Genomic DNA, 12,523 nt, shown 5'->3' with positions numbered 1-12,523 from the left:
TATTCCTTGTTATTAGAGTACAGACTGTTAGTCCTTGTTATTATAATACAGACTGCTATTCCTTGTTATTAGAGTACAGACGGCTATTCCTTGTTATTAGAGTATAGACTGCTTTTCCTTGTGATTATAATAGACTGTTAGTCCTTGTTATTATAATACAGACTGCAATTCCTTGTTATTATAATACAGACTGCTATTCCTTGTTATTAGAGTATAGACTGCTTTTCCTTGTGATTATAATAGACTGTTATTCCTTGTTACTAGAGTATAGACTGCTATTCCAGTGATAGCATGACATCTATCAAGAGCTCAGTGCTCATATATACAGTATCCTACATCTCTCTCATATATACAGTATCCTACATCTCTCTCCTCACATATACAGTATCCTACATCTCTCTCACATATACCGTATCCTACATCTCTCTCCTCATATATACAGTATCCTACATCTCTCTCCTCACATATACAGCATCCTACATCTCTCTCCTCACATATACAGTATCCTACATCTCTCTCCTCACATATACAGTATCCAACATCTCTCTCATATATACAGTATCCTACATCTCTCTCCTCACATATACAGTATCCAACATCTCTCTCATATATACAGTATCCTACATCTCTCTCCTCATATATACAGTATCCTACATCACTCTCCTTACATATACAGTATCCAACATCTCTCTCATATATACAGTATCCTACATCTCTCTCATATATACAGTATCCTACATCTCTCTCCTCACATATACAGTATCCTACATCTCTCTCCTCATATACAGTATCCTACATCTCTCTCCTCATATACAGTATCCTACATCTCTCTCCTCATATATACAGTATCCTACATCTCTCTCCTTACATATACAGTATCCAACATCTCTCTCATATATACAGTATCCTACATCTCTCTCATATATACAGTATCCTACATCTCTCTCCTCACATATACAGTATCCTACATCTCTCTCCTCACATATACAGTATCCAACATCTCTCTCATATATACAGTATCCTACATCTCTCTCATATATACAGTATCCTACATCTCTCTCCTCATATATACAGTATCCTACATCTCTCTCCTTACATATACAGTATCCAACATCTCTCTCATATATACAGTATCCTACATCTCTCTCATATATACAGTATCCTACATCTCTCTCCTCACATATACAGTATCCTACATCTCTCTCCTCATATACAGTATCCTACATCTCTCTCCTCATATACAGTATCCTACATCTCTCTCCTCATATATACAGTATCCTACATCTCTCTCCTTACATATACAGTATCCAACATCTCTCTCATATATACAGTATCCAACATCTCTCTCATATATACAGTATCCTACATCTCTCTCATATATACAGTATCCTACATCTCTCTCCTCACATATACAGTATCCTACATCTCTCTCCTTACATATACAGTATCCAACATCTCTCTCATATATACAGTATCCTACATCTCTCTCATATATACAGTATCCTACATCTCTCTCCTCATATATACAGTATCCTACATCTCTCTCCTCATATACAGTATCCTACATCTCTCTCATATATACAGTATCCTACATCTCTCTCCTCACATATACAGTATCCTACATCTCTCTCCTCATATACAGTATCCTACATCTCTCTCATATATACAGTATCCTACATCTCTCTCCTCACATATACAGTATCCTACATCTCTCTCCTCACATATACAGTATCCTACATCTCTCTCCTTACATATACAGTATCCTACATCTCTCTCCTCACATATACAGTATCCTACATCTCTCTCCTCACATATACAGTATCCTACATCTCTCTCATATATACAGTATCATACATCTCTCTCCTCACATATACAGTATCCTACATCTCTCTCCTCACATATACAGTATCCTACATCTCTCTCCTCATATATACAGTATCCTACATCTCTCTCCTTACATATACAGTATCCTACATCTCTCTCCTCATATACAGTATCCTACATCTCTCTCATATATACAGTATCCTACATCTCTCCTCACACATACAGTATCCTACATCTCTCTCCTCACATATACAGTATCCTACATCTCTCTCCTCATATACAGTATCCTACATCTCTCTCCTCACATATACAGTATCCTACATCTCTCTCATATATACAGTATCATACATCTCTCTCCTCACATATACAGTATCCTACATCTCTCTCCTCATATATACAGTATCCTACATCTCTCTCCTTACATATACAGTATCCTACATCTCTCTCCTCATATACAGTATCCTACATCTCTCCTCACACATACAGTATCCTACATCTCTCTCCTCACATATACAGTATCCTACATCTCTCTCCTCATATATACAGTATCCTACATCTCTCTCATATATACAGCATCCTACATCTCTCTCCTCATATATACAGTATCCTACATCTCTCTCCTCACATATACAGTATCCTACATCTCTCTCCTCATATATACAGTATCCTACATCTCTCTCATATATACAGTATCCTACATCTCTCTCCTCACATATATACAGTATCCTACATCTCTCTCCTCATATATACAGTATCCTACATCTCTCTCATATATACAGTATCCTACATCTCTCTCCTCACATATACAGTATCCTACATCTCTCTCCTCATATATACAGTATCCTACATCTCTCTCATATATACAGTATCCAACATCTCTCTCCTCATATATACAGCATCCTACATCTCTCCTCACATATACAGTATCCAACATCTCTCTCCTCATATACAGTATCCTACATCTCTCTCATATATACAGTATCCTACATCTCTCTCCTCACATATACAGCATCCTACATCTCTCTCACATATACAGTATCCTACATCTCTCTCCTCATATATACAGTATCCTACATCTCTCCTCATATATACAGTATCCTACATCTCTCTCCTCACAGGGCAAGTTTATTAAGCTCAACTTTGACGTGACCGGATTCCTGGTTGGAGCCAACATCGATACCTGTATCCTCATGAAATATACTTCCTCTAAAAATACTTCCTCTAAATATACAGACTTTGGGCTCCTCATAGAGATGTATTATAGGTGTTTATAAAATTCATCTTTTAGAGATTCGGGAGATATTAAAACACACAAAAGGGACAGTTTCCCGGACACAGATTAAACCCTAGTCCTGGACTAAAAAAACATGTTCAATTAAGACTTCATATTCATATTTCATGTGTTTCGGGGGAAACTGTCCCAACGTGTAATGCAGTGTGTTGTTCCTGCACCACAGAGGGTTTTGTCTTTGACCCTCCCCTGTCCACCAGACCTGCTGGAGAAGTCTCGCTGTATCCGCCAAGCCAAGATAGAGAGAGCCTTCCATATCTTTTACTACATGGTGGCCGGAGCGAAGGACCAACTAAAGGGTGAGGAGATAGATAGATAGATAGATAGAGAGAGCCTTCCATATCTTTTACTACATGGTGGCCGGAGCGAAGGACCAACTAAAGGGTGAGGAGATAGATAGATAGAGAGCCTTCCATATCTTTTACTACATGGTGGCCAGAGCGAAGGACCAACTAAAGGGTGAGGAGAGAGATAGATGGATAGATGGATAGATGGATAGATAGATAGATAGATAGATAGATAGATAGATAGATAGATAGATAGAGAGCCTTCCATATATTTTACTACATGGTGGCCGGAGCGAAGGACCAACTAAAGGGTGAGGAGATAGATAGAGAGCCTTCCATATCTTTTACTACATGGTGACCGGAGCGAAGGACCAACTAAAGGGTGAGGAGATAGATAGATAGAGAGAGCCTTCCATATCTTTTACTACATGGTGGCCGGAGTGAAGGACCAACTAAAGGGTGAGGAGATAGATAGATAGAGAGAGCCTTCCATATCTTTTACTACATGGTGGCCGGAGTGAAGGACCAACTAAAGGGTGAGGAGAGAGATAGATGGATAGATGGATAGATAGAGAGCCTTCCATATATTTTACTACATGGTGGCCGGAGCGAAGGACCAACTAAAGGTTGAGGAGAGAGATAGATGGATAGATAGATAGATAGATAGATAGATAGATAGATAGAGAGCCTTCCATATCTTTTACTACATGGTGGCCGGAGCGAAGGACCAACTAAAGGGTGAGGAGATAGATAGAGAGCCTTCCATATCTTTTACTACATGGTGGCCGGAGCGAAGGACCAACTAAAGGGTGAGGAGATAGATAGAGAGCCTTCCATATCTTTTACTACATGGTGGCCGGAGCGAAGGACCAACTAAAGGGTGAGGAGAGAGATAGATAGAGAGAGCCTTCCATATCTTTTACTACATGGTGGCCGGAGCGAAGGACCAACTAAAGGGTGAGGAGAGAGATAGATAGATAGATAGATAGATAGATAGATAGAGAGCCTTCCATATCTTTTACTACATGGTGGCCGGAGCGAAGGACCAACTAAAGGGTGAGGAGAGAGATAGATAGATAGATAGATTAAATGATGGATGGACAGGTGGATTGAGCCCTGAATGCTGATTGGCTGACAGCCGTGGTATATCAGACCGTATACCACACGTATGACAAAACATGTGTTTTTACTACTCTAATTACCTTGGTAACCAGTTTATAACAGCAACAAGGCACCTCAGGGGTCTGTGATATATGACCAATATACCACGGCTAAGGGCTGTATCCAGGCACTCCATACTGCATTGTGCAATAAGAACAACCCTTAGCCGTGGTATATTGGTCATATACCACACCTCCTCAGGCCTTATTTAATTATTTAGTGTGTAAACCATACAGCCCCTCCTCTCCTGTCTGTCCCTGTATAGAGGAGCTGTTACTGGAGGATTTCGGGGCCTACCGGTTCCTGGTGGCAGGTCACGTGGAGGTGCCTGGTCAGGAAGATGATCAGATGTTCATGGAAACACTGGAGGCCATGGAGATCATGGGTTTCTCTGAGGACGAGAGGACAGGTACTGGAGGGAGGGGAGATCATGGGTTTCTCTGAGGACGAGAGGACAGGTACTGGAGGGAGGGGAGATCATGGGTTTCTCTGAGGACGAGAGGACAGGTACTGGGGGGAGGGGAGATCATGGGTTTCTCTGAGGACGAGAGGACAGGTACTGGAGGGAGGGAGTGGAGATCATGGGTTTCTCTGAGGACGAGAGGACAGGTACTGGAGGGAGGGGAGATCATGGGTTTCTCTGAGGACGAGAGGACAGGTACTGGAGGGAGGGGAGATCATGGGTTTCTCTGAGGACGAGAGGACAGGTACTGGAGGGAGGGAGGGGAGATCATGGGTTTCTCTGAGGACGAGAGGACAGGTACTGGAGGGAGGGAGTGGAGATCATGGGTTTCTCTGAGGACGAGAGGACAGGTACTGGAGGGAGGGGAGATCATGGGTTTCTCTGAGGACGAGAGGACAGGTACTGGAGGGAGGGGAGATCATGGGTTTCTCTGAGGACGAGAGGACAGGTACTGGAGGGAGGGGAGATCATGGGTTTCTCTGAGGACGAGAGGACAGGTACTGGAGGGAGGGGAGATCATGGGTTTCTCTGAGGACCAGAGGACAGGTACTGGAGGGAGGGGAGATCATGGGTTTCTCTGAGGACGAGAGGACAGGTACTGGAGGGAGGGGAGATCATGGGTTTCTCTGAGGACGAGAGGACAGGTACTGGAGGGAGGGGAGATCATGGGTTTCTCTGAGGACGAGAGGACAGGTACTGGAGGGAGGGGAGATCATGGGTTTCTCTGAGGACGAGAGGACAGGTACTGGAGGCCATGGAGATCATGGGTTTCTCTGAGGACCAGAGGACAGGTACTGGGGGGAGGGGAGATCATGGGTTTCTCTGAGGACCAGAGGACAGGTACTGGAGGGAGGGGAGATCATGGGTTTCTCTGAGGACGAGAGGACAGGTACTGGAGGGGGGGGAGGGGGAGGGCTGTCTCTGAGGACCAGAGGACAGGTACTGGAGGGAGGGGAGATCATGGGTTTCTCTGAGGACGAGAGGACAGGTACTGGAGGGAGGGGAGATCATGGGTTTCTCTGAGGACGAGAGGACAGGTACTGGAGGGAGGGGAGATCATGGGTTTCTCTGAGGACCAGAGGACAGGTACTGGAGGGAGGGAGGGAGGGGAGATCATGGGTTTCTCTGAGGACGAGAGGACAGGTACTGGAGGGAGGGAGGGGAGATCATGGGTTTCTCTGAGGACGAGAGGACAGGTACTGGAGGGAGGGGAGATCATGGGTTTCTCTGAGGACGAGAGGACAGGTACTGGAGGGAGGGGAGATCATGGGTTTCTCTGAGGACCAGAGGACAGGTACTGGAGGGAGGGAGGGAGGGGAGATCATGGGTTTCTCTGAGGACGAGAGGACAGGTACTGGAGGGAGGGAGGGGAGATCATGGGTTTCTCTGAGGACGAGAGGACAGGTACTGGAGGGAGGGGAGATCATGGGTTTCTCTGAGGACGAGAGGACAGGTACTGGAGGGAGGGGAGATCATGGGTTTCTCTGAGGACGAGAGGACAGGTACTGGAGGGAGGGGAGATCATGGGTTTCTCTGAGGACGAGAGGACAGGTACTGGAGGGAGGGGAGATCATGGGTTTCTCTGAGGACGAGAGGACAGGTACTGGGGGGAGGGGAGATCATGGGTTTCTCTGAGGACGAGAGGACAGGTACTGGAGGGAGGGGAGATCATGGGTTTCTCTGAGGACGAGAGGACAGGTACTGGAGGGAGGGGAGATCATGGGTTTCTCTGAGGACCAGAGGACAGGTACTGGAGGGAGGGGAGATCATGGGTTTCTCTGAGGACGAGAGGACAGGTACTGGAGGCCATGGAGATCATGGGTTTCTCTGAGGACGAGAGGACAGGTACTGGAGGGAGGGAGGGGAGATCATGGGTTTCTCTGAGGACGAGAGGACAGGTACTGGAGGGAGGGGAGATCATGGGTTTCTCTGAGGACGAGAGGACAGGTACTGGAGGGAGGGAGGGGAGATCATGGGTTTCTCTGAGGACCAGAGGACAGGTACTGGAGGGAGGGGGAGGGCTGTCTCTGAGGACGAGAGGACAGGTACTGGAGGGAGGGGAGATCATGGGTTTCTCTGAGGACGAGAGGACAGGTACTGGAGGGAGGGGAGATCATGGGTTTCTCTGAGGACGAGAGGACAGGTACTGGAGGGAGGGGAGATCATGGGTTTCTCTGAGGACGAGAGGACAGGTACTGGGGGAGGGGAGATCATGGGTTTCTCTGAGGACCAGAGGACAGGTACTGGAGGGAGGGAGGGAGGGGAGATCATGGGTTTCTCTGAGGACGAGAGGACAGGTACTGGGGGGAGGGGAGATCATGGGTTTCTCTGAGGACGAGAGGACAGGTACTGGAGGGAGGGGGAGGGGGAGGGCTGTCTCTGAGGACCAGAAGACAGGTACTGGAGGGAGGGAGGGAGGGGAGATCATGGGTTTCTCTGAGGACGAGAGGACAGGTACTGGGGGGAGGGGAGATCATGGGTTTCTCTGAGGACCAGAGGACAGGTACTGGAGGGAGGGGAGATCATGGGTTTCTCTGAGGACGAGAGGACAGGTACTGGGGGGAGGGGAGATCATGGGTTTCTCTGAGGACCAGAGGACAGGTACTGGAGGGAGGGGAGATCATGGGTTTCTCTGAGGACGAGAGGACAGGTACTGGAGGGAGGGGAGATCATGGGTTTCTCTGAGGACGAGAGGACAGGTACTGGAGGGAGGGAGGGGAGATCATGGGTTTCTCTGAGGACCAGAGGACAGGTACTGGAGGGAGGGGAGATCATGGGTTTCTCTGAGGACGAGAGGACAGGTACTGGAGGGAGGGGAGATCATGGGCTTCTCTGAGGACGAGAGGACAGGTACTGGAGGGAGGGAAGATCATGGGTTTCTCTGAGGACCAGAGGACAGGTACTGGAGGGAGGGGAGATCATGGGTTTCTCTGAGGACGAGAGGACAGGTACTGGAGGGAGGGGAGATCATGGGTTTCTCTGAGGACGAGAGGACAGGTACTGGAGGGAGGGGAGATCATGGGCTTCTCTGAGGACCAGAGGACAGGTACTGGAGGGAGGGGAGATCATGGGTTTCTCTGAGGACGAGAGGACAGGTACTGGGGGAGGGGAGATCATGGGTTTCTCTGAGGACGAGAGGACAGGTACTGGAGGGAGGGAGGGAGGGGAGATCATGGGTTTCTCTGAGGACGAGAGGACAGGTACTGGAGGGAGGGAGGGAGGGGAGATCATGGGTTTCTCTGAGGACGAGAGGACAGGTACTGGAGGGAGGGAGGGAGGGGAGATCATGGGTTTCTCTGAGGACCAGAGGACAGGTACTGGGGGGAGGGGAGGGCTGTCTCTGAGGACCAGAGGACAGGTACTGGAGGGAGGGAGGGGAGATCATGGGTTTCTCTGAGGACCAGAGGACAGGTACTGGGGGGAGGGGAGGGCTGTCTCTGAGGACCAGAGGACAGGTACTGGAGGGAGGGAGGGGAGATCATGGGTTTCTCTGAGGACGAGAGGACAGGTACTGGGGGGAGGGGAGATCATGGGTTTCTCTGAGGACGAGAGGACAGGTACTGGAGGGAGGGAGGGAGGGGAGATCATGGGTTTCTCTGAGGACGAGAGGACAGGTACTGGAGGGAGGGGGAGGGGGAGGGCTGTCTCTGAGGACCAGAGGACAGGTACTGGAGGGAGGGAGGGGAGATCATGGGTTTCTCTGAGGACGAGAGGACAGGTACTGGAGGGAGGGGGAGGGGGGAGGGCTGTCTCTGAGGACCAGAGGACAGGTACTGGAGGGAGGGAGGGGAGATCATGGGTTTCTCTGAGGACCAGAGGACAGGTACTGGAGGGAGGGAGGGAGGGGAGATCATGGGTTTCTCTGAGGACGAGAGGACAGGTACTGGGGGGAGGGGAGATCATGGGCTTCTCTGAGGACCAGAGGACAGGTACTGGAGGGAGGGAGGGGAGATCATGGGCTTCTCTGAGGACCAGAGGACAGGTACTGGAGGGAGGGAGGGAGGGGAGATCATGGGTTTCTCTGAGGACGAGAGGACAGGTACTGGAGGGAGGGGGAGGGGGAGGGCTGTCTCTGAGGACGAGAGGACAGGTACTGGAGGGAGGGGAGATCATGGGTTTCTCTGAGGACGAGAGGACAGGTACTGGAGGGAGGGAGGGGGTTTCTCTGAGGACGAGAGGACAGGTACTGGAGGGAGGGAAGGAGGGAGATCATGGGTTTCTCTGAGGACGAGAGGACAGGTACTGGAGGGAGGGGAGATCATGGGTTTCTCTGAGGACGAGAGGACAGGTACTGGAGGGAGGGGAGATCATGGGCTTCTCTGAGGACGAGAGGACAGGTACTGGAGGGAGGGGAGATCATGGGTTTCTCTGAGGACGAGAGGACAGGTACTGGGGGAGGGGAGGGCTGTCTCTGAGGACCAGAGGACAGGTACTGGAGGGAGGGAGGGGAGATCATGGGTTTCTCTGAGGACGAGAGGACAGGTACTGGAGGGAGGGGAGATCATGGGTTTCTCTGAGGACGAGAGGACAGGTACTGGGGGAGGGGAGGGCTGTCTCTGAGGACCAGAGGACAGGTACTGGAGGGAGGGAGGGGAGATCATGGGTTTCTCTGAGGACGAGAGGACAGGTACTGGAGGGAGGGGAGATCATGGGTTTCTCTGAGGACGAGAGGACAGGTACTGGAGGGAGGGGAGATCATGGGTTTCTCTGAGGACGAGAGGACAGGTACTGGAGGGAGGGAGGGGAGATCATGGGTTTCTCTGAGGACGAGAGGACAGGTACTGGAGGGAGGGGAGATCATGGGCTTCTCTGAGGACGAGAGGACAGGTACTGGAGGGAGGGGAGATCATGGGTTTCTCTGAGGACGAGAGGACAGGTACTGGGGGAGGGGAGGGCTGTCTCTGAGGACCAGAGGACAGGTACTGGAGGGAGGGAGGGGAGATCATGGGTTTCTCTGAGGACGAGAGGACAGGTACTGGAGGGAGGGGAGATCATGGGTTTCTCTGAGGACGAGAGGACAGGTACTGGAGGGAGGGAGGGGAGATCATGGGTTTCTCTGAGGACGAGAGGACAGGTACTGGAGGGAGGGGAGATCATGGGTTTCTCTGAGGACGAGAGGACAGGTACTGGAGGGAGGGAGATCATGGGTTTCTCTGAGGACGAGAGGACAGGTACTGGAGGGAGGGAGGGGAGATCATGGGTTTCTCTGAGGACCAGAGGACAGGTACTGGAGGGAGGGGAGATCATGGGTTTCTCTGAGGACGAGAGGACAGGTACTGGAGGGAGGGGAGATCATGGGCTTCTCTGAGGACGAGAGGACAGGTACTGGAGGGAGGGAGGGGAGATCATGGGTTTCTCTGAGGACCAGAGGACAGGTACTGGAGGGAGGGGAGATCATGGGTTTCTCTGAGGACCAGAGGACAGGTACTGGAGGGAGGGGAGATCATGGGTTTCTCTGAGGACGAGAGGACAGGTACTGGAGGGAGGGAGGGGAGATCATGGGTTTCTCTGAGGACCAGAGGACAGGTACTGGAGGGAGGGGAGATCATGGGTTTCTCTGAGGACGAGAGGACAGGTGCTGTAGGGAGGGGAGATCATGGGTTTCTCTGAGGACGAGAGGACAGGTACTGGAGGGAGGGAGGGGAGATCATGGGTTTCTCTGAGGACGAGAGGACAGGTACTGGAGGGAGGGGAGATCATGGGTTTCTCTGAGAACCAGAGGACAGGTACTGGGGGGAGGGGGAGGGGGAGGGCTGTCTCTGAGGACCAGAGGACAGGTACTGGAGGGAGGGAGGGGAGATCATGGGCTTCTCTGAGGACCAGAGGACAGGTACTGGAGGGAGGGGAGATCATGGGTTTCTCTGAGGACCAGAGGACAGGTACTGGAGGGAGGGGAGATCATGGGTTTCTCTGAGGACGAGAGGACAGGTACTGGGGGGAGGGGAGATCATGGGTTTCTCTGAGGACGAGAGGACAGGTACTGGAGGGAAGGGAAGGGCTGTCTGGCTTTTAGTCTATCATTCTCTTTCACTACCTCTTTTTTTCTTTCTCTGAACGTCTGTCGTTCTCTCTCTCTATCTCTCTTGAGGACGAGGGGATAGGTAGGGGTAGGGCTCTCTCTCTTTCTGTTGTCTCTCTGTGATGTCTGTCTCTCTCTCCCCTCCCACTCTCCTCATCCCTTGCTCCTCTCCTCTCTCTAGGCATGATGAAGGTGGTCTCAACTGTGCTCCAGCTGGGGAACATTAAGTTCAACAAGGAGAGGAACAATGAGCAGGCCACCATGCCCGACAACACAGGTGATACATGACATCACACAGGTAGTAACCCAGGTGAAACATGACATCACACAGGTAGTAACCCAGGTGAAACATCACATCACATAGATAGTAACCCAGGTGAAACATGACATCACACAGGTAGTAAACCAGGTGAAACATCACATCACACAGGTAGTAAACCAGGTGAAACATGACATCACACAGGGAGTAACCCAGGTGAAACATGACATCACACAGGTAGTAACCCAGGTGAAACATGACATCACACAGGTAGTAACCCAGGTGAAACCTGACATCACACAGGTAGTAACCCAGGTGAAACATGACATCACATAGATAGTAATCCAGGTGAAACATCACATCACATAGATAGTAACCCAGGTGAAACATGACATCACACAGGTAGTAAACCAGGTGAAACATCACATCACACAGGTAGTAAACCAGGTGAAACATGACATCACACAGGTAGTAACCCAGGTGAAACATGACATCACACAGGTAGTAACCCAGGTGAAACCTGACATCACACAGGTAGTAACCCAGGTGAAACATGACATCACACAGATAGTAGCAGCAATTTGTGAGACATAACATAACACACAGGTAGGAGAAAAACAGGTTAGACATGACATCACACAGGTAGAATCAACACAGGTGTGACATGACATCATAATGGTAGGAGCAACACAGGTGAGACATTACATCATAATGGTAGGAGCAACACAGGTGAGACATTACATCATAATGGTAGGAGCAACACAGGTGAGACGTTATATCATAATGGTAAGAGCAACACAGGTGTGACATGACATCATAATGGTAGGAGCAACACAGGTGAGACATGACATCATAATGGTAGGAGCAACACAGGTGAGACATGACATCACACAGGTAGGAGACACACAGGTGAGACATGACATCACACAGGTAGGATCAACACAGGTGAGACTTGACATCATAATGGTAAGAGCAACACAGGTGAGACATGACATCACACAGGTAGGAGAACACAGGTGAGACATGACATCACACAGGTAGGAGAAACACAGGTGAGACATTACATCACACAGGTAGGAGAAACACAGGTGAGACATTACATCACACAGGTAGGAGCAACACAGGTGAGACATGACATCACACAGGTAGGAGCAACACAGGTGAGACATTACATCATAATGGTAGGAGCAACACAGGTGAGACATGACATCACACAGGT

At 49.7% G+C, this 12,523-nt stretch overlaps 1 protein-coding gene across 1 annotated transcript in view; it reads left to right on the top strand.

The window, feature by feature from the left end:
* The first annotated feature begins 4,407 nt into the window (after positions 1-4,407).
* Positions 4,408-12,523, top strand: part of LOC135554784 (myosin-11-like) — a 78,776-nt gene continuing 70,660 nt past the window's right edge. The window contains 3 exon segments of the mRNA XM_064987213.1: positions 4,408-4,458; positions 4,829-4,972; positions 11,227-11,322. Of these exon segments, the coding sequence (XP_064843285.1) occupies positions 4,428-4,458; positions 4,829-4,972; positions 11,227-11,322 (271 nt within the window). The 5' untranslated portion in view covers positions 4,408-4,427.

Source organism: Oncorhynchus masou, chromosome 14 (assembly GCF_036934945.1).
Source record: "Oncorhynchus masou masou isolate Uvic2021 chromosome 14, UVic_Omas_1.1, whole genome shotgun sequence".
Classification (NCBI taxonomy): Eukaryota; Metazoa; Chordata; class Actinopteri; order Salmoniformes; family Salmonidae; genus Oncorhynchus; species Oncorhynchus masou.
The sequence above is the reverse complement of the archived record's forward strand: the minus strand, read 5'-3'. Positions and strand labels throughout refer to the sequence as shown.